Here is a 26683-nt window from a genome sequence, read left to right on the forward strand (position 1 = left end):
CAGTGATTTGTTGTTGAGGCCATGTTTCTTTTGAATCCTGAGGGCCTCAGGGTTGTCTGAATGGCAGTGTGAACCTTAATGTATTCAGTCATTTTCCCTAGGTATGTACTTTGTGTTAGTCATGAATACATGCTGATAAAGTGTTCCTGGCTATACGCCAGCACTCAGAAGGCTGAGACAGGATGGTCATGAGTTTGGTGCCATTGGGCTGTATAGTGAGACTTTGTCTTAGAAAAGGACCTCTGACTGACATCTGGCTGGCTGTCTTTGCTGTCAGGAGTGGCAGGAACAGCCAAGCCATGCTGTTAGCATTATTTGAATGGACAGATGTCTCAGTCTGTTTGGGCTGATGCTGAAACACCAGGTCATTTCATAAACAGTGGGACTTCAGGCAGTATCTGGTGATGCCTCTACAATATCCCACTTCCTAATGGCAGTGTGCTGGGGCCTGGGTTTGATGGGACATTTGAAAGACTGTATGTCCAGACTATAGCCCACAGAAAATTGGATTGACTATTTTGTCATTTAAGCTTAGAGTCAACATAGAAGTATGCTGAGAAATGTAAGTTGCCCTTTTCAACCTGAATTCTATTGAAAAGGATGTGTATCTTTAGTCATGAGATAGAGGAACATTGGTTGTTTTCTCTGAGAGTTATTGATCACGAGTTATATTCTTAATAGTACTTGAGAATCAGAAATTTAAGTGGAAATAACAAATGCTTTTTCTTATTTAGAAAGGATATACTGAAAGTAAACACAAGGAAGTAGAAGGAATATTTTTATATTATAATAAAAATAAATTTGTCAGGAAACACCAATTCTCAAATGTATCAGGCAAGCCGTATTGGCTTAACTAATCTGTGGTTAATGAGCAGTGTCCTTCATGAACCCATTATTCTGGCTACCTGTGACTCTAAGTAGAGGGCAAGTCACTCACTGGACTCATTGCTCGGTTATTCAGCCTACAGTGCATTGTCTCGTCACATCATATATGGCATATGGCCATGGCGAATGCTTTCCTTCTCATGGTTGACTTCGAGACACAGGAATGAGGAGATGTGAGAAACAAGACTGGAGTAGTCTGTTGATGCCTGCTGATTGACCGCTGCACAAATGAACAGTGACGTAAGAGGGTGCATGAATCATAATTGTTATTTTATGAATGACCATCTCACATGGTGTGTTTAAGAATTACTTTTCTGGAAAAAATATATGTTCTCATATAATCATGCACATGCATTCACATGTGAGTCTGTTACAGATCTGATCAGCATAAGGCATATGCAGCTATATGCCCATAATTTAGAAATAACAATTGTCCAGTGCTCCCTATGAACTTCATAGAATGCTTTCACTGATTTGGGCCCACGCCCATATCTCTGTTTGACCTGTGACTGCATTGATGGAGGAATGCAGTACAGATGTGAATGCTGGTTGATAATTTATTTTCATCAGTAAGATGATAGTAAAACCATGAAAAATAAAGCATCTTGGAATTTTACTCACTCATCTACAACTTGGGCAACATTGACAAATAGGATAACTTTCAGATATTGGAAGAATACTCTTTTTTGTGTTTTTTTTTTTAATAATGTAAAAACAGCAGAAATGGCATATGTGTATGTGTGCATGTGTGTGTATGGTATATGCATATATGTATGTGTGTTTGTCTAGGTGTATGTGCCTATGCATGTGAACATCAGTGCGTATGTGTGTGGAGGTCAGTGCAGATGTGTGTGGAGGCCAGTACAGATGTGTGTGGAGGCCAGTGCAGATGTGTGTGGAGGTCAGTGCAGATGTGTGTGGAGGTCAGTGCAGATGTGTGTGGAGGCCAGTGCAGATGTGTGTGGAGGTCAGAGGCTGACACCAGGTGTCTCTGTCCTTTTCTGCCTTATCTTTTGAGGCAGGGTTGTGTGGAATATTACTTTAACAACATAAAGAAGTGTTAACATTTGTTTATGCTGCATTTGTTTAACAATGTAAAGATGTGTTGTTTTGCCTGCCTAAAGCACCTGATTGGTCTAATAAAAAGCTGAATGGCCAATAGCTAGGCAGTAAAGGGATGGGTGGGCTGGTGGGCAGAGAGAATAAGTAGGAGGAGGAATCTAGGAGCGAGAAGACACAAGAGAACATGGAGGGAAAGGGGAAGATGCCCAGGGCCAGCCATGGAGTAGGACATACAGAATGGAGAAAGGTAAAGCCCCAAAGCAAGATGTAGATTAAGAGAAACAGGTTAATTTAAGTTATAAGAGCTAGTGGGACAAGCCTAAGCGAAGGCTAAGCATTCATAATTCATAATAAGTCTCCGTGTCATGATTTGGGTGCTGGTTGGTGGCCCTAAGAAAACCTGCTCCAGGGTCTTGTGCTGGCCCTAAACTCTAGTTGGCTAGGCTGACTGGCTGGCACGCTCTGGGTCCTCTTGCCTCCACCTTTCTTCACTGGCTTACAAGTGCACACTGCCATTCCCAGCTCTCCCTGGGTGCTGGGCATCTGCACCCGGCTCTTCTTGCTTTTGTCTGTGTGACACTGAACTGTCTCCCGCCTCCAGTGGCGTACTTTTAAGCTGACTCCGCATTGACATGTTTACCTTCACTTTTGAAAGTTGTAGACAGTCAACAGCAACAAAACGAGCCCAAGCTTACAGTGCTCATTGAGTCCTGTGGTGTGATTGGTTCCCTGTGACAGGGTCAGCATCTCACTCCTGCTGTGGATGATTGATTGATAAATAAAACACTGACTGGCCAGTAGCCAAGCAGGAAGTATAGGTGGGACAAAGAGAGAGAAGTCTGGGAGGTGGAATGTGAGAAGAGACTCCAGCCTGCTGTCCAGGAAGCAGCATGTAAAGGCAGCAGGTAAAGCCATGGAACATGTGGCGACATATAGATTCACAGAAATGGGCTGAGTTTAAGTCTAAGAGCTCCTGAGCTAATAGCCGAGCCGTTTAATTAATATGAGCTTCTGAGTGATTATTTTATAAGCGGTTGTGGGGTACTTGGGGCTGGGCAGGACTGGAGAAAACTCCAGCTACACACTCCACTCTGTCTACATGAGATGGGTCTTTCCCTACTCTGCAGTGTTTCCAGCATGTAGACATAATAGATTTAAGAAGCTTCTAGAACTCAGAGAGTGGTAATCAGGAAGTGAGGAGATTTTAAGTATTACTTTTTTTTTCTAAATATATATATTAAGCTGTTTGTGGGGTTTGGTTTTTAGTGTGTTTTACAACTGGCTTATGAAGTTCTTGGAAATTTAATAATGGTCTATTATAACCCAAAAGGAACAGTTTCTGTAGTAACACTTGTATCTTTCTTGCCATAAATGTGTCCATGTGTAGGTGTAACAGTCTTATAAGAAACATAGAGCCAAATGCAGAGTTAAAAGCCCAAGAGGTCAGAGCAGTAGCTAAGAACTGAGACTTAAACCCGCCTTCTTACCCTTCCTGCCGCTGCTGTCCTCCGCCTCAGCAAGAGACCTACTTCCTGTGTATCTGTCTTTTTATTGACTTTCTGTACTGCTTTCTCATTGGTTGTAAACCCAACCACATGACCTCCTCATCACTGCCTGTCAATACAGACCTCCAGGTCTTCTATGGTTGGTATTGAGATTAAAGGCATGTGTCTCCATGCTGGCTGTATCCTTGAACACACAGAGATCTGCCTGTCATGTGATCTGGATTAAAGGTGTGCACCACCACAGCCCAGCTTCTGCTATGGCTTGCTATTAGCTCTGACCCCCAGGCAACTTTATTTATTTACATACAAATAAAATCACATTTCAGTACAATTAAAATATCCCCATATCCATGCTAGGTCAAGGGAGAACACTGGCACCTGGGAAGTTGAGTGCCATGGTCCTGCTGGCTCCCAGTCTCTGCCCCTCCCTTCTTCCTCAGAGTAGCCAGCATTCTGTCTTCTGATGCCTGGTTAGTAGTGTCTGGTTTGCAGCCCTCTGTTCTTGTGAATTGGTTTTTGTTTTTACCTTTTTTTCCCTTTCTTATTCTTTTCTTTTCTTTCTCTGATTAGTGTATGCTTGTGACATTCCTCCATGCTTTTGCAGTTACTGTAAGTTATTCTCATAGTTACATACAACTAAATCTGTTTCCTTGCTAGTAGAATTTTGGGTTGTCTCGTCTGGATCTGTTGAATAGTGCCAATTTGGGTAGGTTTTGTTTTTCTTTGTTGTGTCTATGCATCCATTTTTAGTGAGTTCACCAGGGTGGAACGGTGGACTCACAGGAGATGTGTAAGTCAGCCATTGGGAGGTCACACCCAATGGTTTTGCAAGCAGGTGTTAGCAGTTTGCACAGTAACCGACAGAATGTGAGCTGCAGGCCTGCACACTGCTGCCAGCGTTCCACATGCTGGTCTCTTGAAGGTGCGCGGTACAAGTACTTTATAACTTAGGGGACTGGAAACGTTTCATGTGTATTGGCTCTGTTTTGGTCAGTGATGTGTTTTAAGAACTGGCTCATTCTGGCCATCAGACATTAAACCATCCATCTATTTTTTTAAGTCTCACATCAGCTAGTCCTGTGGGTTTTCATGTTTGTAATCCTGCGGCATTTTAATCTCTGTAACTATGGCTGAATTGCACATATGTAGGAGTTCACACTGGTTCTCTTTTCCATCCTGGTCTGTGAGAGACGAGCTCTGAGGATGTGGGAAGGCTTGTCTCATCAGTGTGTTTTCCTCAGGGTGAGCTCCTTTACTGTAATGCACCCTTGCTCAGTGAGCAGTCTCCAGTCTCTAGATTTTAGGGTTTGCATATTCTTGTTGAGCTGAATTTTTCCCAGTTTCAAGGCTATCAAGTTGCCAAGGGTTTGTGAGCTCTTGTTTGTGAATTTGAATGTGAAATCTTAGTAACCATATTTATTTATTTTTCTCCTTTTTCATTCTAGCCATCCTGTACACTACAGAAGTGTAAGCCAGAACCCAGGGAAGCCATTGCCCCTGGTCTGTTTGCCCTCTGCAGCCTGGGACACAGCTCACATTGTGTTCTCTGCTCAAAATCTTCCCCTGCCTCCCCTCAGCCTACCAGCCAGTGTCCCCACCAGTTCTTTCAAGGCCCGGCTGGCCGGTCTGCTGTTAGCTCTTTGATTGTACCCTCAGCCCACTGCTTGGGCTGCTTCTGTCTGCCGCTGTTCTTGGAGTGTGTAAACAAAACCACTGGACACGTCTGCTCTGGATGTTCTAACCCTAACTACTTCACTAAGTGTAACTTGTGGACTGTGGCCTCTAACCTCAGCCTAAGCCTTGTGAGGGCAGAGGTCTCTGTTTGTTTGCTTTGTTGCTGTATTCTCTGTGCCTAGAATGGAGCATAGCATGCTAAATGTGGTCATGAATACCGTGTGAAGAACGTGCATATTGGTAAGCATGCAGCTTGCTGTGGATTTGTTGTTACAATCTTGTGTCTCGACAGGACAGTGCAGGACACTGCATCCAGATCAGTAAGAACCGTTTTGCATTTATCTGTCTGCTTTCTTTGTGGAACAGTAGGGCTGTGGTGGCTGCAGTCTGGGAGGCTTGTCTAACATTTCCTGTGTTTGTTTCTGCTGTGGGCTGGAACAGCCCCCATGTGCAGCAGTGTGCCCCGTGAACAAGGTGACTGCAGGTGCTGGCCTGCAGCTGGAGTGCCTAGGCTGCTCTTCATGCTCAGGCAGGCTACGGATTGTGTCCTTCAGCCTTCTCACCTGTGGGATGAAGGAAGAATACCTACTTCAGACCTCTTTTAGAATGAATATGCTGATACATGCTAAGTTCCCAGGACACTGACACAGAGAGCAGAGTGGATGTTAACTGTTAAGCTAACCTGACAATGGGAGACTAATAACGGCATGAAAAAGATTGCACAACATTTGTATTTTACAGAAGAGAATATGGAGCTGAGTGATGACTCAGTGATTAAGAGCACATACTGCTCTCCTAGAGGACTTGGGCTTGGTAACTCCAGCTCCAGGAGGAGCTGATGTCTCTGGCTTCCTTAAGTACCTGTGTGTGTGCACGTGCGCGCGCGCGCACACACACACACACACACACACTTAAAAATAAAAAAATTTAAAAATATATAATTGATATATTGAGGCTGAGAATGTAGTTCTGTGTTAGGAGTGCTTCCCCGGCGTTTATAAGGCCGTGGGTTTGACCCCAGCACCAAGAGGAAGAGGGAGGGAAGGACAGAAGGACAGAAGTGATGAAATGTTCAAGAAATTCTGTACTGGTTCTGGACATTGAAGCCAGGCAGTAGAGAAGAATAAGTTGGATATGGGAAAAGCAACATCACAGAACAAACCACAGGCCATCTACAGGTCAGCCAAGACGTTCCTGACCATACATTGTCACTGCCTGACAAGAAAGTCGGTGTCTTTGTTGAACAGGAGCCATTGTTAGGAAATCCTGTGCTTCATACCGGCCCTGGCTCTTCCTCTGCAGAGCGGCTAGTGGGTGGCATTGCCCCAGCGGTGTCTCTTCAGCTTACGTGGCACACGTTTCCTGGAGTCCTCCTCCAGCAGCATGACGTGTGAGCCGTTTATCATCTGGTCATCGGAGGGTCCTCCGTATAGTTCATTCAGCAGTGTTTCTGTAAAACACACGGGCCCCGCGCCAGTAATTGGCAGGATCTCAATCACGTGGTCCCACAGTGCGAGAAGGCGCAAAGGCAAATGCAGGTACTATTTGAATTGGGGACAAGCTTTGCCAGTCATTGACTGCAAGCTGTAAATATTGATTCATTACTTAGAACCTCCTTTCTTCAGATAGAGTAACTAGGCATTACTCATAAAAGATCTGTCAGGAAGTTGTCTTGATTGGAATAATGGAGAAATTAGTAAAACACTAAGTATTTTGCTTTAATGAAAAAAGTATGCCAGCCTCCATACTATCAAAGTCTTGCTAATTCTGACCTTAACAACGGGTGCACAAATCTAAGGAAAGACTTGGAGATCACCCTGTGGCATTCCAGCCTAGTATTATGTCTAAATCACAACGTCCCAAGTGGGAGTCTTAGTTTTCTTGCTTGAAAGCTGTCCATTTCATCAACGTTGTGCAGTTAGTCGGCGGCTCCACTCAGGCACACAGTATTTCTATCGCCTGTTCCTATTCTAATTTACGTTTGTTAGGCGGACGGTTGCTGCCCATTTTTACTGATGATTTCGTTTGGCTTCACTAGGTTTTCTGCTCTCTCTCTTCCCCATCTTGATTTGATTTGGCCTCACTGGGGAGTTCATCTCTGGGGATGGACTGGGCAGGACCTTCAGGTCTCATGCCCAGTTTTCCTCCTCTGCAGTGAGAGGCTTGTACCCTGTGGCTCCTCTGTACCTCAGCATTCTTCCCATGCTAGCAGGGAGGGTCGTCCCGAGTGCAGGTCACATTATGCTAATCCATGCTCTTTTTATAAAGGCCAAACTCAACTGCTGCCCATTTCTCCAGCCTCTTCATTCAGTCACATTGATGACTCGATTTCCCCCCTGGACTAGATGCTCAGTGAGGGCAACACAATGCATCTGCATCCCCTGCCCTGACACCACACTTGTGATCAGACAAGCTATATAATCACTGCTCACAGCTACTTTCTTAGAATTCCATGATTCCTGTTTCTTTGAGACAAAGACAGAGTATTTCCTTCCTCTTGGTGTGCGTCAAGTCTCCCTGTTATGTGGACATTTATGTGAAAAGAAAATTTGAACTTCGTTTTAATTTGGCAAGTCTCACATTACAAAGCTTGCGAAGGCTTGGTAGGAGCCAGATAGGTTGGTTTCTGTTGACGCCTGTTGCCGCTTTGTTTCTAGAATACTCTAAAATGACCACAGAGTTCCCAGGGATTGGCTTGAATGTGGCTTGTAGCCGTGGCCTAGCCATGTCGTAAAATGTGATCTGAGCAGAGTTTGATTTACATTGGCTGAGGTTGGGTTGTGTCAGTATGCCAGAAGTTTGCTCACCTTAAGAGTCGGTTTTACTAAGTGCTGTCTGAACTGCAAGTCCCCTACGAAGCATTCCACCCAGCCCTACTGTTAGACTGCCCATGTAAGTAAATCTTTGTCATCAGGTCACCAGAACACTGTTTGGCTCTTCACCTGGTGGCTCAGAGGACCAGTGTTTCTGCCAAAGGAGCCATTTGGTTCCTTTGGGAACAGCCTGTGCCTTTCTATTTACCTCTGAGTACAACTTGAGAAGTCCACCGTGTTCTGCTGTCTCCTCATCGTGACCTTTGCCTTTCAGTTTTAGATCAGACAGAAAAGGGGCCGATGCTCTGGACATGGGCGTGGCTCTGCTCGTGAAAGCTGTGGTTGAAGTCTCTGAGAAATGGGGGCGTTTCTACATTCACCTCCTCAGCACTGAATGAATCCTGGCAGAGCCCAGGAGCTCATAGAGCGGTAGCCTTGAATTCTTTTCTCCTTTTTTTTTTTTTAAGTCACAATATTAGCAAAAGAATTTAAGATAGATCAAACATTTCCTTAGGTCTTAATACTGTGAGTGAATCAAGGTCCTCTGGGCATGAGCCAGGGAGGTACTGAGCAGGAGAAAGAGGCAGGAGAGAGGAGAGGGAGTCTAGGTGTTGTTACAGCATGGGATACATGATGAGCAGTTCGGGGTGGGGTCCGGAGAGCTGCACTGAAGGAGACCACTGAGTCCCAGGTGGTGGCCTAGAGTGGCAAAGGAAGGCTCTGGAAGTTCAGGAAAAGTCCCAGCTCCATCTTGCCTGGAGCCTTTGTTCTGAAGTGGGAAGCAAGGCAGTCAGTCAGCTGTGAGCTGGGATAGCCATAGAAACGCCACGTTGCTTTAGGAAGACAGGAAGGCCTGAGCCACATTTTCTGCCCCAAATTTACTGGTGAGTCGAGTCAGACTTAGCATCTACTCTTAGTCAAAAGGCTGAGAAGCATTTAGCTCCTTGGCTTTTCTGAGGCCCATTTTCCTTATCCATAGAAAAGGAGAAGCAGTCTGTGGTGTTGGGCTGGCACGTCAAGTGAGATACTATGTGAGGTTTTCTGCTGTAAGGCAAGTGCACAGTAATGACTGTTCTTCTTGCACATCAATTGTCTGTTTTCTAGCAGAGGGGAAATCCTTTGTATCCAGTGAGTCAGAGGCAGGCCTCTCCAGACCGCTGGATCCAGTAAGGGTTGGCGAAGTCTCCAAGATGTGAGGATGGTCTATTTCAGATAAATTACATAGGGCCGGATGGCACTGAAGCAACCAGAGGATACTATTTTAAATAGTAAGAAAAAATACATTGTTTTTTGAGACAGGGTTTCTCTGTGTGATAGCCCTGGCTGTCCTGGAACTCACTCTGTAGACCAAGCTGGCCTTGAACTCACAGAGATCCACTTGACTCTGCCTCCCGAGTGCTGGGATTACAGGTGTACATCACCACGCCCTTCATAAGAAAATACTTTTAAAGCGATTACTCTGGGCTAGGAAGGTAGCTCAGTACTAGGGTGCTTGCTCAGCATGCATAGACTCTGGATTTCATCCCTGGTCCCTGCCCAATGCATACACAGACACATAATAAACACATGGACACACATGCACATATCCATATATATACATGGACACACATGTATATACAATGCACATATAGTCACATTGTATATTGAAAACTTAATGATATAAAAAGTTATTTTGTTACTGACCATAACCTTTTTATTCATACCTCCAGGGAAGGAAAAATATACAAGATGGTGCAAGTGATGGTGAAATCCCCAAATTTGATGGTGCTGGATACGATAAGGATCTGGTGGAAGCCCTGGAGAGGGACATTGTGTCTAGGAACCCTAGCATTCACTGGTGAGAGTCTTGAGTTATTGTAGAGATGAAAACAAGCCATAAGCTGGGTTTTGTGGCTCTTCTCTCTTCCCCATTTATCTCCCGATAATGCCTCGTCTGTAATAACAGTTCTGTCAGAATCCAACAAAGGAACTTGGCATTTCATTTCTTGTTGACACGCTGACAGAGTTTGCTAACTGCATAGCGTGTTCTAATTAGTGACCCAGTGTATTTTCACTGGTCATTTTTAATAGTAAGAGTTAGAATACAGTCTTACTATAAGATAATTAATAAGTAAATACATTTAAAGTAATTAGCTTTGGCCATAAATCAGAGGTGTCCCTGAGTAAGCGTGCAACTGTTCTCTCAAAGGGATGACATAGCAGATCTGGAGGAGGCTAAGAAGTTGCTCCGGGAAGCTGTTGTCCTTCCCATGTGGATGCCTGACTTTTTCAAAGGGATTCGAAGGCCTTGGAAGGTGAGTGTGTCTGGCAGTCTTGATGTGGGGATGCTTCATAACGCAGGGCAGCCTGCCGTGGATCTGTGTTACCACCATCAGTACGCTGGGCAGCTCACATTCCCCTCCACACCTGCTGAGATGTGCTGCAACCACACAGCAAGAGAGATAGGCTTAGAGCAGTGAAGCCACCGTCTTCCAAGTCATGTGTTTCAGTCGCTGAGCTAGAGGTTAATTTTAAGAACTTTTGGGTGTCTATTTCTGTAAATAAAAAGTTAAACAAGTTAAATTATGTGTCTCTCTGTGTTTGTGTATGGGTATGTGCATGTGAGTGCAGGTGCCTCTGGAGGCCAGAAGAGGGCATTGGGTCCCCTAGAGCTGGAGATAAAGGTGGTTGTGAAATGCCTTATGTGGGTACTGGGAAATGAGCTTAGGTCCTCTACCAGAGTAGCACATTCTCTTTACCACTGAGCCATCTTCCCAGCCTCAGAAGGGTCTAAGTAGTCCACAGAATTATAGGATTGTCTCCCCTTGAGTTTAGGAAAGGTGAATCCCCCTAAATGCATGAAAAGGCTCTTTGCTGCCATGGCTTCTGTTTCCTCTCCCCTTTCTTCCTTCTCCCTTCCTTTTCCCCTCCTTACCTTTTGTTTTACAGACAGGGTCTCTTCTGTGGTCCACACTAGCCTCCATCTCTGAACACTCCATGTACACTACCCACGTGCCAGGATTATGGGCGTGAGCGCTGACCCACTCAGCCATTTTTTTATGAGCTTATCTCTGGCCACTTCTCACCTGAGACGCCTGGAGAAATCACTTTTATCATTTTCTTGTTGCTCTTGGTAAATGCACTAGTCTCACCATGACAACCGAGTTATATTTTTCTGGGGATCCTTATGTACACCAACGTGATCAGTTGATGGTAGTTTATGAGAAACATTTAAGTCTAGTATGTTGTTTAAGTCATCTTTGGATTTTCAGGGTGTGCTGATGGTTGGACCTCCAGGGACTGGGAAAACCATGCTAGCTAAAGCAGTTGCCACTGAATGTGGGACAACCTTTTTCAATGTCTCCTCTTCTACACTGACTTCTAAGTACAGAGGCGAATCTGAGAAGTTGGTCCGTCTGTTGTTTGAAATGGTAAGTGTGCTGTTATTTGGATTCCCAAGTGCTGTTTGTTTGGGCCTATGATTGCTCATATCCAGGTCTGCGTACCCTGTGATCTTCTGAAAGAGTGGTATGGGTGTATTGTGCTAGCTGTGGGCACATTAGTAGTAGTGGATTTTGTGGAATACTTAGTGTGTCTTCAACATATCTTTCTCTATGAGATGAAAAAAGGCCCTTTAGCATCCTGTCCATTGAGGGTGATTGGCATTTGGGATGTCTAGTTCAGAGAAGGACAGAAGACTTTTCAAAACCAGCTAGAGGTAGATCTATCAGTAGATATTGATTTATTTATAATTGCTTCCAGTAAGGTTTTTTTTTTTTTTCTTTCCATGGTGGAATCTCTCATCCTAAAACTAGAAAGAATCGCCAGTGTGGTGTCACATGCCTTGGGAGGCAAACAAATGGATCACTTGTGTTTGAGGCCAGTCTGATCTATATAGTCAGTTCCAGGCCAGTCAGGACTACATAGTAAGATCTGTCTCAAAATAATAATAGCTAAAACATAGAAAAATAATTTCGAATCTCTGTGTATCTTTCACCCAGTGTCACCAACTATGTAAGTTTTATTTTTGGATTTTTTTTCCCTGAAAATATTATCAGGGTTAAGACAGGGGTAGCACTTAATAAATAGAAATTGTAGCTTTAATTTGCTGCTGTTTCAGGATGACTTAAAAATACTGAGTGCTTTATGAGATCACTGAATGACTTTACATGTTTTCACCAAGGCTAGGTTCTATGCCCCCACCACGATCTTCATTGATGAAATAGATTCTATCTGCAGTCGAAGAGGAACATCGGACGAGCATGAAGCAAGTCGCAGAGTCAAGTCTGAGCTCCTTGTCCAGATGGATGGTAACTGACATTTAAAGACTCCCCACAATCACTCCTTCCAGCATGGCTGGACTCAGGCTTTGTAAGTTCTCAGTGAGCGGATCAGGAGGCAGCTGGGATTTCTTTTTAATCACTTGCTCATCCACCTACTTGTTCATGCATCTTGAAGGACTCATTGAGTACTCGCAGTGAACCATGTGCCAGTGTCCAGGTTCTAGGCTTTGGAGCAAAGGACTGCTCGAGCTACCAAGGAGTTTGCTGGCAGAGCCAAGGCTCTGAGGTGTGACTGGGAGTCCCTGGGCCTCCAGACCACCGAGGGCTCCACAGTTTCGGTAGTAACACCAAGGCCCATTGGCTGATTTTGCTTTAATCCTCGTACAAGTCCATAGTAGAGTATTCTAGGGTCCACAGAATCTGCAGAGTCCCAAAAATGGAGAGCAGAAGCACGTGGGAGAGTGCAGCTATTCTCTTACCTACTCAGACATTATACAACTTAAAAGTCTCCTAGGCCCGGCAGTGGTGACCCATGTCTTTACTCCCAACACTCAGGAGGCAGAGGTAGGCTGATCTCTGAGTTCAAGGCCAGCCTGGTCTACAGAGTGAGTTCCAGGATAGCCAGAGTTATACAGAGAAATCCTGTCTGGAAAACCAAAAAAACAAAAAAAGGTCTTCTAATTAAGACTTGGGAGGTTTTGAAAACTATGATTGTTTTTCATAAGATAAATCTTAACTAGATGAGTCATGGAGTCTTATTTTTACAACGAATTAATACTTTGAGCATTCTATCTACCTACCTACCTACCTGTCTGTCTGTCTGTCTTGTCTATCATCTATCTACTTATGGTGCTGGGCTAGAACTTGGAGCCTTGTGTCTGATAGGCAGGCACCACAAGCCACCCCCCCCCACACACACCCTCCGCCTGTCTGTGTTCTGTTTCTAATGGAAAACACTGATAGACATACTCCACACTGTGATAGGGATTTTTAAGAGCATCAGTGGTCTTGAGACCAAAACCTTTGAGACCAACTGCTACACCAGAGGCAAGCAGCTGACCAGAAGTCACACAAGGTTCCTCCTCTATGGCAGAGAGAACTCTGGGTGTAGCAGTCACAGTGGTCAGGAGGGAGGGCTGCAGCTTGGGAGGTGGGCCTTTGATACATGGCCGGAATTGTCTGGGCAAAGAGGAGAAGCATTCGGGGAGCTGTGGGGAAAGGAGAGTTGGGGCTTAGCACTTCTTTAGACACAGCTCAGTCTGGTAGTTGTGTGATAGACAACAGGCAGCTAAGCAATCCACAAGAAAAGATACAAACGTGTCTAAAATGCTCAGCACTGCTGATTCTGATCATCCACCAGTTGTGGGCTCCGTGTCTTAGTTACTGCTCTATTGCTGTGAAGCGGCATCACGACCAAGGCAACTGGAGAAGAAAGCATTTGACTAGGGCTCGCTCATGGTCTCAGCGGGTTAGTCATTATTGTCCTGGTGGGGGTCCCGGCAGGCATAGTGCTGGAGAAACAGCTTGAGAACTCACATCTGATTTGCAGGTTGCAGGCACAGAGAGAGAGAGATGGAGAGGAGACTCTGCCTGGCCTAGACTTTTGACACTGCAAAGCCCACCCCTAGTGACACACCTCCTCTAATCCTTCCTGCAAGGCTGCACCTTCTAATCCTTCCCCAAACCTTCCTCTAACTGGAGACCAAGCATTAAAACATAGGAGCCTATGGGGGCCATTTTCATTCAAGACACTACCCTTAGGATGGGTACTTAACATCACATGGTACACAATGCCAGGCACTGAGGGACCAACAATGGCGCTCTGTGCTAGGAGACCTGCCCCTCCGTCAGTGTACCATTTCAATTCTTACTTATATCTGAAAGGAAGGAATATGTTTTATTTGGGAGGAAAGCTTGCAGAAAACATGAGGTGTTTAAAATTGGGGTCAGGGCATCACTGAATACACATTCAACCAGCAGGATTTCGTTGAATAGTACCGTGGCTACTTGTTAGATGGAGAGATTTATTCCTCATAAGAATGATTTAAAAAGACATTTAGTAATGATTTATTTATTATGCATGTTGCATTGGGCTGCTCAAAATATACTACTTTGGCAAATATCATGTTTGTGAGCTTATGTATGAATAACATTTCCTGTGCATTGCCCAGAGCCAGTTGTGCACTCGGAAAGGTTTTGATGATGATTTTTTTTAGACAAGTTCTCTTTATTTTGTAGATCTTGCTGTTCTTGAACTCGATACAAAGACCAGGCTGGCCTTGAACTCACAGAGATTCCCCCACCTCTGCCTCCCACGTGCTAGGATTAAAAGCGTGTACTGCCTTGCCTGGATAAAGTTTTTAATCCTATGCCAGGTGGTGGCGCACACCTTTAATCCCAGCACTCGGGAGGCAGAGGCAGGTGGATCTCTGTGAGTTCGAGGCCAGCCTGGTCTACAGAGTGAGATCCAGGACAGACACCAAAGCTACACAGAGAAACCCTATCTCTGGGAAAAAAAGTTTTTAATCCTGTAATTTTAATTGTGAAGAAATAGACAATGCACACAAACTCTTGGTTGTTCTGATCATAAAACACTATGCAGTGTGTCAGCTGTTCTCACTTCTTGAGAAAGCCAATGAAAATAAACCCAAAACTAAGAAGAAAAAAAAAGAGACAATGTATAGTGAAAACATTGAACTGAGTGGACCCCAGTCTGAATTTTCAGAAGCAACGTGCACTATTTTCTCCATAAAGGCTGGAAAATCCCTCCTTGGATGTCAAATTCTTTAGCTCCTTTGTCCGAATGTGTGTTGGTATCTGTTTTTCCACTCTATTAAGGTCACAGACATGGGAAGTTGCTTCACTGAGGCTCCACCAAGAGCTGTGGCTGACGCTTAGAGAGGGTGGCTGAGGGCTGGAAGGGCTGAAATGGCCATCACAGAACACTGACAGCCCTCTCCCTGCACAGGAGTTGGAGGAGCCTTAGAGAATGATGATCCGTCCAAAATGGTGATGGTTCTGGCTGCCACTAACTTCCCATGGGACATTGATGAAGCTTTGCGGAGGAGACTAGAGAAAAGGATCTACATCCCTCTCCCAACAGGTATGACGCCTTCCTTTTACTGGATCTGGACCATCCTGTCATTTCCTGTTAACCCTTCTCTATTTATGTAAATCTCTGCCTAACTGTCACTGTGTTTGAAGAGATCTGTGGCACTGGGAGGGAGGCCAGTCCAAGTGATGGAGAGGGCTTGTGAATCCTTTACATTTCAGAGAAACCCTGCCTCACAGTAGTGTTTGTGCTGCTAAGTTCGGTAGCACTCGGGTTCTTACTTCTAAAACTGGATTTCATTAACCCTAATTTAAATATTAAAAAAGCTGTCTTGAGGGAACTTTCAAAAGTGATTTTCTCTTGAGTGTTGAAATTTTCTTAAGCTATTTTTATTTTTTTCCTTTGTGATAAATATATATGAGTGAGAGGTATATGTCTTGTGTATTATGATTGGATGAGTTCTCTGAAGTATGGTGTCAAGTTGAATCAGTGTAGTGTCCTAGATAGGATGTGGGAACTTTCTGTCACCCAGAAGGCTTCTGGGTGCCTCAGCAGTTGATCTAAATCTCTGTTACATAAGCAATTTGCCTAGTCCTCTGTCACCACAGACCAGTTTTCTCTCTTGCTGAGCTTTGTGTAAACAGTATGGTGACAGCATACAGTCAGTGTCTGGTGGCACTCGACCTGCAGAATGTCTTGAGATTGGCACGTGTGAGTACCTGCCAGCCTTTTCTTCTCCGGATGATGATGTTACTGGGTGATGATCTCCTGCTGATGGGCCCAGGAGTTGCTTCTAATTTTTGGCTCTTCAGAGCAGAGCTATAAAGCTTATACATATTTTTGTGGATGACTGTTTTTAGGTCTCTGGATAGGATGAGTAGGCTAGATCGGTCATAGGGGAGGTATATGTTTAACTTTAGACTGATGCTCTGCTCACTTCTAACCAGGCACCTGGACTCACCTTTCTAAGAAAGACCCAGCTGTCTTCCGGAGTGGCTACACATGCGCCGGTGCCCGTCACCGTCAGGGCGTGGGAAGGCAGTGCTGCAGCCTGCCTGTAGCTGCTGTTGCCGGTTTATCTGTTTGATTTGCTCTGCTTGAGGTGAAATGCACCTAGTTATGGTCACTCTGTGCTCCTCTGATGATGTATATCTTGAGCACCTTCTCAGGAACTTATGTAGTATGTCCCTCATTTTATAATATTTAATATTTTATTAATACTTCATATAAATTCTCTTTACTTACACTTTTATAATTTTTCCTTCCAGTTTGTAGTTTCGTTTCAATTTTAATATTATTTCTTGTATTTTAATTTGGCTTTAATTTGTAAAGACCTTTTTCAAGGTTTTTTGTTTTGTTTTTATTAATAGGGTTTCCTGTATCTTAGGAAGCATCTGCTTGCCCCTAGGCTGTAAAGCTTCTTCTGTTTACTTCTAGAAACTATATTTAGCTCTGAGATTCTCCTTGAATTAATTGTGTGCATGGTAGTGGGGTAGGCTTTTATTTTTCCATGTATATATTCAGTTCTAGTGCCATTTGCTGAGAGGAATTTTCTCAATTCATAGAACTCTTAAAAACTGGCATCTTGCAGAGTATATTCCTGATAGTAATGGAATTGAATTCGGAACTAACAATAAAGTATGTAGACTACCCCCAATATTTTACTACCAAACAGGTTAGCTCTGAATAACAGAAGAACCAAAGAAAATTGGAAAAAATTGAAAATACTATCTTGGTAGAAAGAATACGTCACACTAACTATTGTGATATGAAGCCTACATAGTTGTTTGTTTGTTTGTTTTGTTTTGTTTTGTTTTGTTTGAGACAGGGTTTCTCTGTAGCTTTGGAGCCTGTCCTGGACTAGATCTGTAGACCAGGCTGGCCTCAAACTCACAGAGATCCACCTGCCTCTGCCTCCCGAGTGCTGGGATTACAGGCGTGTGCTACCACCCCCCGGCTCATAGTTGTTTTAAGGTCTGTAAATGTGTGTGTTAAAAAAGTTTGAGTAGATCTATGTTAACCTTTGAAACAGAAATTAGTCTCAGTATGTAGGGAAAATAAAGTAGAAAAATGCAAGTGAAATATGAAATAGAATATTAACAAGGCAAATGTTTGTTTTTTAAATGAATATTGACGAATCTCTAGAGGAATAATGAAGAACAACAGAGATGAGTTACCAGCATTAGGCATGAAGGAGTCATCACAACAGCTCTTATGACAGCAAAGGAAATGAAGTAACTCTAGATGATGTCAACTGAGTGCGAGTGGGCCCTCCCTGAATGCTCCTCATTGCAGATCTCTGGATCAGTAGAGACCATGGAAGTCACTGGGGGTAAAATAGTCACAGCATTTGCACTTAAAGAAGAAAGGCCTCAACTCGGCCCCCTGCTTCTACTTTCAGAAAAGGAGAAAGTTAAACGCAAAGATAATCTACCTGCACCACAGTCTGGTGACGCAGACACATGCTCCGCTCCTCTCTGTCCTCCCTGAGAGCTGTGCAAGTGTTTCTTCAAGGTGCTGGAGGTGCTGGTGCCTCAGCAGCTGCCGAGTTCTGTTCTGGCAGCCCTCAGGCCAAGGTGTGCCGATTCTTCCTCTGTGCCTGGAGCCTGGGCCAGCAGAGTCAGGTCCTTTGGCAGTGCTGGGAAGCTGGAATGTGGGGCACACACCTTCCTCTTCTCATTCCTTCCCAAGGGGAAGCTACACGTTGGCCTTCTTCTCCTGGTCTCTAGGAGCTGTTAGCCTGGGGAAGAACTGATTGCAGAACCAGGCAGCATTTCTTACCCACTTCCACAAAGTGCACACTGCGGGTGTACCTGGTTCAGTGGCTTGCTAGCAGACTTCTGAGCCATGGTCATCAGGAGGAGCAGCATCTGGGGCCTCTTCCCTGTGCTGCTGTCATTCATATCATTGTCCCCGGTATGCTGAGGTGTGTCTTTCCCTCTCTGGTTAATTCTTTGCTTTCAAAAATCAGTGTTCCTGAGGAAAAGCTTAGGCATAATAAATTTATCCACATAAGATTCTGAGCTATGGCAGCTGTATACCACCATGCAAGCACACACCAAGAAACAAATGCACCTTGTCCTCCTGAAGAGGCTTCTGGAGCCCTTCCCAGTATGCCTTCCTCCCGCACTGCCTGGGCTGATGTGTTCTTTGTTTGTTTCACTGTGTGAACATGTCACAGACTGTTCCTCCCTTCCCCGCTGACTGACATCAGACTGTCTCCCTTCCACACTGACTGACATCAGACTGTCTCCCTTCCCCGCTGACTGACATCAGACTGTCTCCCTTCCCCGCTGACTGACATCAGACTGTCTCCCTTCCCCGCTGACTGACATCAGACTGTCTCCCTTCCACACTGACTGACATCAGACTGTCTCCCTTCCCCGCTGACTGACATCAGACTGTCTCCCTTCCCCGCTGACTGACATCAGACTGTCTCCCTTCCACACTGACTGACATCAGACTGTCTCCCTTCCACACTGACTGACATCAGACTGTCTCCCTTCCCCGCTGACTGACATCAGACTGTCTCCCTTCCACACTGACTGACTTCAGACTGTCTCCCTTCCCCGCTGACTGACATCAGACTGTCTCCCTTCCCCGCTGACTGACATCAGACTGTCTCCCTTCCACACTGACTGACATCAGACTGTCTCCCTTCCACACTGACTGACAACAGACTGTCTCCCTTCCCCGCTGACTGACATCAGACTGTCTCCCTTCCACACTGACTGACATCAGACTGTCTCCCTTCCCCGCTGACTGACATCAGACTGTCTCTGGTTTAAGGCCATTGTGGATGAGGCTGCTGTGAGCACTGGTGGTTGGTTGGTCGTGTGGCAGATGCTCTAGTCTCTCCTGCATCAATGCTGAGACGTGACGTGGTGGCACAGGTTTGCTGTTATTAAGATGGTGCACTTTGTATTTCAGTAGTGGCTGTGATGTGGGTTTCCTTTTTTATTCTGCATGTGTGCTGGACATCTTGGTCCTCCCAGGACCATCCCTGGGGTACTGTTTGTTTCTTCTAACCTCCTTTTCTGATAGGCCCCATTTATCTTGTTCACGGACACCTTCCTCTGCCACCTCTTTTCAACTTTTTACCCGTCATGTGAATTTCCGTTTTAGGTTATTTTGCGCATCTTTCATTTCCTGTTTTAATAGTTGCTCTTTTGCTGGGGTTCTTCATTGCTGTCTCATGCCCTTTTGTCTTCCTTGGCTTTAACTCTTGGAATTCTCTCCCGCATTGGTTGGGTGGTCTGTGTCTAGGAATAGAGTGTGTCAGAAGTGATGCTAAGGACTTCTAAACCTAGCTTCTGCCTGACTTCCCCCTCGAGGGCTGGCGGCCATGACATGTGGTTACTCAGGCAGCCATGGCAAAGCCCACATGGGAACAGCCACCATCTTGCCAGTCATGGAAACGAGTTGCTTCTAGATTGACTGGTCTAGGCCTACAGTACAATCTCATGAGATACTTTCTGTCCCAGTGAGCTTCAGCTGACAACTTGACACAGCCTAGAGTCGCCTGAGAAGGGAGTCTTAATACCAGATTGGCCTGTGAGCATGTCTGTGGGAATTGTCTTATTAGTGGGTGTAGTGGGGCCCAGTCTACTGTGGGTAGTGCCATCCCTATGCAGTTGGACCTGGACTGTATAGGAGAGCTAGCTAAGCGTGAGTCTGTGAGCCAACATGTTTCTGCTGTACTTTCCGGGCTGTGAGTGAGTCTGGTCAGAGAGGATGCTTGGTGGAGTAATGAGCAGCCCTGCCTTCAGCTTCCTGCTTGACTTCCTGTTCGGACCTTGCTCAGAGATAACTGTGACCTGGAAATGTGAGCCAGTTAAACCCGTTCTTCTGAGACTCACTTTTGGTCAGAATGTTTTAGGTCATCTTCTGTTAGGGTTGTACAAAGAAAAAGAACCTAGAGAGAGTGTCTCTCTGGGTGTTGGGGTGTGGAAGAGAGAAGAGGAGACAGGAAGAGAGAGAGATACTGATGGACAGAATAATTTTAGGGTGTGGCTCATGTAATCATGGAGCCTGGCAAGTCCACAGTGTTCAGGCTGAGCTGTCACGGTAGAGACCCAGGAAGAGCTGATGTCACAGACACTTGAGCTAGAAAGCTGCCTGCCTCCAGGTTCCTCTTTCCTGGGAGAGGCCAATGTTTTCAGCTATATAGACCCTCAGCTGATCAGGTGAGGCCCAGCCACATTGTGAGGCAGGTGGTCTGTCATCCTCAAAGTCCACTCATTTAAATATTGAGCTCCAGAATAAAGTTTGACATAAGATTCGGGCACTGTGTCCCAGCCAAGTTGAACAAATAAATTTGTCAGCACAGACCCCAAGTCAAACCTTTCTAGATAAGCTGCTTCCAGATTCTGATTCACAGAAACTATGGGAATAAAACATTCTTTTAAGCCTCAGAACTTTAATGTTTTCTCGAAATAGCTTGCCACCTCTCGATTTATGGTAGCCCATTCTGACCTTTACACCACCTGTTTCTACTGTCTGGTTTTTAGTTGTCTTGATTTATTTGCATTTTCTGTCTATTAGGATGTCCAGTGATTTCTGTCATACACTCTCTATTGTAGGGAGTTGAGTGTTGCTTTCCTATAAAGGATGTTCCTGCAGGCACTCAGAGGTAAAACTCAGAAAAACCCATCTTAAAACTCTTGGAGCTGGAAAGATGGCCAGTGGTTAAGAGCATTGGCTGCTTTTGGAGAGGACCCCACACCAACATAGTAGCTCACAACTGTTTGTGACCTGAATCCCAGGGGATCCAATGCCATCTCTGGCATGCACAGGGTACACAGCTGTATAGGCAGGTGAACCCCCATACATGAAAATACCTGGTCTGGTGTTTGTATTGATGTTTAGAGTTGTTTACCAGAGGAGGGCTGGACTGGCATCAGTTAGTCTCTGTGGCTGGAAAGGGAAGCCTTGCCCATGAACTTTGAAAGTGTATTCTATAACATATTATTTGATCACTCTTGGGATGTGGCCTCCAGGCTATGGAATGTAATTAATGGTAGAATTTCAGTTCCCAGGCCCGGTCTCATGGCGGCTCTCCTGGCTGCTGCTCTCTGTTCTGCCGCTGATAATCTTAGGACGTACGACCACTCCTTTTTCATACTGTGGTGCAGAATTACTGGTTGAGCTGTGAAGCGATCTTAGCTACAGCCGTAGCCGAAGTGACTTCACGTAGAGACTCAGTACCTGCACTGTTACCCCGTGCCCGCAGCTCTGCACCGGTGACTTGAACACGTTTGTCCCAAAGCTCCAGGCTCATTTTCATCTCCAGAACACCCACCGTATCTGGAGGTGAAGGTTTCCACGTTGTGACCTTTCTTTTCTTTTTTTCTGGAAAACTTCCAAAAATGCCTGCCTGTCGTCTTCCCATGGTAACCAGCCTTGCTGTTCTGTCCCCCAAGGCTGTGTGTGCATGAACAACAGCTCAGGGCAGGATCACTTGTTAGCATTCTCAGTTTATTCAGTAATTGGCAAGTCCAACCCTCTTGTCACTTGCTTCTAGGAAAGAAACAGGACGTCCTCAGAACTCAGCAGCTCCCCAGTGTCCCCGCTGGCACACTCCCCTCCAGACACACTGCTAACCGCTGCCATCCTTTTATAGAAGTGATTTATTGTTTTTCCTTATAATTTTACCACTTAGTATATTTCCAAACAGCTTTATTTCTTTTGCAATTTTACATAAATTCAGTCACAAAACAGTGTCTGTTTGTCTTGCTGCTTTTGCCCAGTGTGTTTTAGAGACTCCGTGTCACCACATATAGACAGATGTAGTTTCTTCTTGGCGCCGTGTGATGTTCTACTGTGTTTGGCTGTTCAGGGGTACAATTATAAGCACCAAAGCCTACTTGCACTTAACAACAGAAATCCACCTGCTCACAGCTGTGTAAGTCACCGGTCCAAGATGAAGGTGTACTGGAGGCCCGGTGTGATGCATGTCATACAGAAACGTGTTAGTAGCAATGGAAAAAAGGAGAAAAGCAGCTTTGCGGACAGCCAGCTTCTCTACGACAGATGAGACAGAGAGATGCTTCTGGATGTAGGGAAGGAGTGACGAAGAAGAAAGGGGCATCCACGTTCCTCCTGGGCACAGGCAGAAAGAGGTCCTCTGGGAGCACAGGGGCCACCTTCCCTTGTTCCTTTGACGGGCCAGTGTTTCTGGTTAGTGTGGCTAGTAGATGACTTACCTTGAAGGGGATGAGAGACTAGGTACATCTTGGTCAGATTAACCCTGAATTACAGTTCTGGACAAAATATTTTCTAACAACCAACCTGTCTATGTGCAGGGCAGGTGGGATCTGCTCATTGCATAGGACAGTCAGGAGGAGAGGCGCAGGATGAAGGCAGAGATGCCAGGCCTTCTCACCCTGTTCTAGTCATGGTATCTGCAGACCCAGGAGAAGACAGTATTTCCTTCCAAAGTGCCTGCCAAGTCTCCAGGAAGGGAGCCCAAGGCACTGTCGACAGTAACACACTGGTACAGGTGCTGTCCAGCAAGGCTGCTGGGGAAGTCATGACCCACCTGTGGCTCCCCAGAATTAATGCTGTCCTGTCTCCTGAGCAAGTGGGAGATGGCTGTGAGTCGTCAGAATCAGGCTGTGGGTCATCCTTCACTCTGTGGCCCTCTCTGCCTGGTAGATGCTGTCCGTCGTCCTCTGGTGTCCGCACATGACCCTCCTCCTGGAGAGGTCTGTGTCGGCACCTTTTAAGAAGATCGTCGCTTATATTGGGCTAGGGAAGACCTGTGTGACCTTATTCATCTTTTTAAAAACCTGTCACCAAGTGCAGTCACATTCCGAGGACTTGGAGTTAGGACTTCAGCCTGAGACAATTTGGGGACATGTTTGTCACGCTAATAGTCGTTCCTAATTCAAGCATTGTCTGCAGGATTGGTCAGCTTCTCCTTCTCACCTCTGTTGTATGTGGTGTGTGGGCACGTGCAAGTGTGTGCTGTGCACGTGCGAGTGCATGCTGTACACGTGCCCCTGGAGGCCGGAAGTTGGTGTTGGGTGTCCTCCGTAACTCCTTATTTATTTTTGAGACGGGGTCTCTCACTAACCTGGGGCTCATTGACTGAGTAGACTGGCTGGCCAATGAGCCTTCAGATCACCCTTTCTGCCCCCTTCCCGATTTTGATATGGGTGCTAGGGATCCAAACTCAGGTCCTGATGATTTCAAGCCATCTCTCCAGCCCCAGTACTTCTCTTTAAAAACATGCATCTTGAGAATCCCACTAAGATCATTAACTATTTTCCTGGTTATTTTCTAAAATGCTTATAATTTTACATTTATTTTACTTGCAATGTACTGACACTGATTTTCGTGTATATGTGAGGGAAAACTGGATCTCCTCTTCCCCAGGACAGGTTCACATTTCCTCATTGCCTGAAGCACCTGTTATAACCGGAGTCTAGCTCTGCCTCCCTTCCGTTTCTGCCCACTGATGTGTTTGTCTCCAGTGTCCACTGGCAGGGCCCTGTGGCTTTGCAGGCCATCTTATAAATTGTGAAGCAATGCTTCTCACTCCGCTCTCTTCCAGAACAGCTCAGGTGTTCTCTGTTCTCTCCATATGCATACACATCTAGAATCTGCCATCAGATTCTATAAACAGACCTCTTCAGACTTCATGGAAATGCTTTATGTTCTGAATTGGGGGAAGAATGGAGTCATGAAAGGGAAACAAACCTGCAGGGTCTGACTTTAATGGGAGGCAATGATGAGATATGGTGTGAGTGCAGGATGAGATGGGTAGAAGCCATGAGGCGCGGGCAAACAGGGACATTCACTTTGAATTGTGTTTCAGGTACTACTTAGACAGCACTATTGTATTTCCTAAAAATAGTGAAAAATCTGGGTATGTCTTTGTTCTCAGGAGATGCATACTCATGACTGTGTGGAGCCAGCTCTCAATTCACAGGTGTGTGTGGATGGGAGGAGGAGATAGTGTGGCACTATTAGGAACCAGTGAATTCTGAGGAGAAGTAAAAGACTTTTTTCCCCCCGGTATATTTAAAAATTTCAAAATAACAGTGGAGGAAGATGAAATTTGTATCTTAAGAAATAGAGAGCAAAGTAAAGCTGTTATGGTCTGTCATAGCATCTTGTTCAAGCAGGTCTGTCACAGACTGCAGAGTGCAGTGTCAGGTAGCTCAGTGGAGAGAGAGCCCTGTCCGTACCAGCACTGGGAGGGACCCATGCTGGCTGCAAGTGTCTCTGACTAGCTCTCTCAGTAGAAACTCACTGTGTATTGTGTCACATGCATGCAGTACCTATGGCCAGAATATGGTGTCAGATCCCCTGGCACTGGAGTTACAGCTGGTGTGAGCCCCATGTGGGTGCTGGGAACCGAACCTAGGTCCTCTGCAAGAGCAACCAGTGCTCTCGACTGCTGAGCCCTCCTTCCAGCCCCCCTGCCCCACCCCACCCGCCCCTAGATGTTTTTACTTAGAAGCAGTTCTGGCTTTGGAATACAGTGTCTATCTTTCATGGAGAACCCAGATCTTCAGTTCTCGTAGTGGGCCTCGCATCTATAAGAAGGATGAAATGGCGTCAGTTGTCAGGGACCGCACACAGAAAGAAGGATGCCTCTGTGCTGTGTGGCAATCGGAAGCGCTGGGGCACTTCACATTGCTCTCTTTGCCTGGATGCTATATAGGATTCCTCAGCAAAATGATCTGTAAGCTTACACACAGCATTTCATCTTCCGGCAGCAAAAGGAAGAGCCGAGCTTCTGAAGATCAGCCTCCGGGAGGTGGAGCTGGATCCTGACATCCGCCTGGAGGACATCGCCGACAAGATTGAGGGCTATTCCGGTGCCGACATAACTAATGTCTGCAGGTGTGTCTTTGTGACCCGTGACCCATGACCCAGATGTTAGTTTTATAGGATGACTAGACTTTTTTGGTTGTTTTTTGTTTTTCGAGACAGTTTCTCTGTGTAGCTTTGTGCCTTTCCTGAATCTCACTCTGTAGACCAGGCTGGCCTCAAACTCACAGAGATCCGCCTGCCTCTGCCTCCCTAGTGCTGGGATTAAAGGCGTGCGCCACCACCGCCAAGCAAGGATGACTAGTCTTAAAATCAGTGGAATTAGCCCCAAACCTGAAGGCAGTGACCCCTTTCTCACTGGGACATTTGTTTCTTCTTTTCAACTAGCTTTACTTTCTTTTACAAAAACATTATTTACTTTCTGAGGCTATAATACAATGACATCATTCTCCTTTCTCTTCTCTTCCACAAATGACTGCTTAAACATGAACTGTTCACAGTAGGCGTGTTGATATGGAGGCTAAGACCCTGAGGAACGCTCAGAGCAGGAGACACGGTCTTCCCCATGGAGGAGCACACCATTGGTTATCCAGTGCCAAATGGTCAGCCCTGACAAATACACACTTGTAATACTGTGCAGCAGTTTCTCCCTCAGCGCACGCCTGCATTGGCTGTTAGACAAACAGGTCCATAACATGATGATTTTGCTCTGGATACCAGATCCTCTGCTGCCCAGACTGTGAGTTCATGGTCCCCCTGTCTCAGGAGTGCTAGAATTACAGACTCTCACTTAGGGTTTTGGGCTTTTCTTTTTCTTTTTCTTATGGTACTGGGCATCAAACACAGGGTCTGGCACATGCTAGGCCCATGCTCTTCCGGTGAGGTCTATCCCCATTCTTCACTTAGATGTTTGATTGTTCTAAGAACCCTTGGTCTTACTTGACAATAATGGCTGAGCAGCCTCTGGCTAATTACCTCCAGGCTGGAGCCCAGCTATACTGATGGAAGCAATATTGTGTAGCTTTGCTGGGCAAATTGGGACCCCATGCAGATGAATGAATGACGTTGATCATTTTCATCGGTGGAAGAAACACATGATTTTTTTTTCCCTTTCACTTTAAGGACTTCATACTTTTAGACACATCACCCAGTAGAGAGACTTTTCCATTCTGAGGTGGAGAAATCTGCGTACTTGGTCTCAGCAGCTTCCTCTGAAAGCTCTGGCATGTTTTTCTTGGTGTGTCTGAGCCCAAAGGCCTAACACCTACTATAGTTTTCACGGTCTCTAGTAAAACACTGCAAACCTGAAGGTGTGGCTGGCTTGTCCTTCCAAGTCGGTCTTGATGAGAACTTAGCCATTTCTTCTAAACTTTCATACTTATTTATAGTTGGGCAAATGGGGCTGGATGAGGTCAGGAGAAGCCTGTGTTTATACTGTTGGCTTCCCACAAACATCCCATGTGGGGAACTCTCTCCAGTATATGGATATGCTCACGTCCCTGCCTTTTACTCCTGCTACTTGGGCTGTGGACTGACTAACACACAGCTTGAATTATTTTAACAGTAGCCAAATATTCATTCCAAGTATGCAGTTCTGTATTCCAAAATCTGACTTCCTCTTCCTAACTTCCTGGCTGTTTCTGAGGC

The 26683-nt window shown here is 45.5% G+C and overlaps 1 protein-coding gene across 5 annotated transcripts in view; it reads left to right on the forward strand.

The window, feature by feature from the left end:
- The window catches only part of Katnal1 (katanin catalytic subunit A1 like 1), a 53145-nt gene that overhangs the window by 25110 nt on the left and 1352 nt on the right, over nt 1–26683 (forward strand). For all 5 annotated transcript variants that reach the window (XM_036172273.1, XM_036172274.1, XM_036172272.1 and 2 more), the window contains exons 5-10: nt 9649–9776; nt 10128–10233; nt 11191–11349; nt 12102–12228; nt 15170–15304; nt 24982–25108. In XM_036172273.1, coding sequence (XP_036028166.1) covers nt 9649–9776; nt 10128–10233; nt 11191–11349; nt 12102–12228; nt 15170–15304; nt 24982–25108 — 782 coding nt within the window. The remainder of the gene's footprint in view (nt 1–9648; nt 9777–10127; nt 10234–11190; nt 11350–12101; nt 12229–15169; nt 15305–24981; nt 25109–26683) is intronic.

The sequence above is a fragment of the Onychomys torridus genome, chromosome 22, assembly GCF_903995425.1.
Source record: "Onychomys torridus chromosome 22, mOncTor1.1, whole genome shotgun sequence".
NCBI lineage: Eukaryota > Metazoa > Chordata > Mammalia > Rodentia > Cricetidae > Onychomys > Onychomys torridus.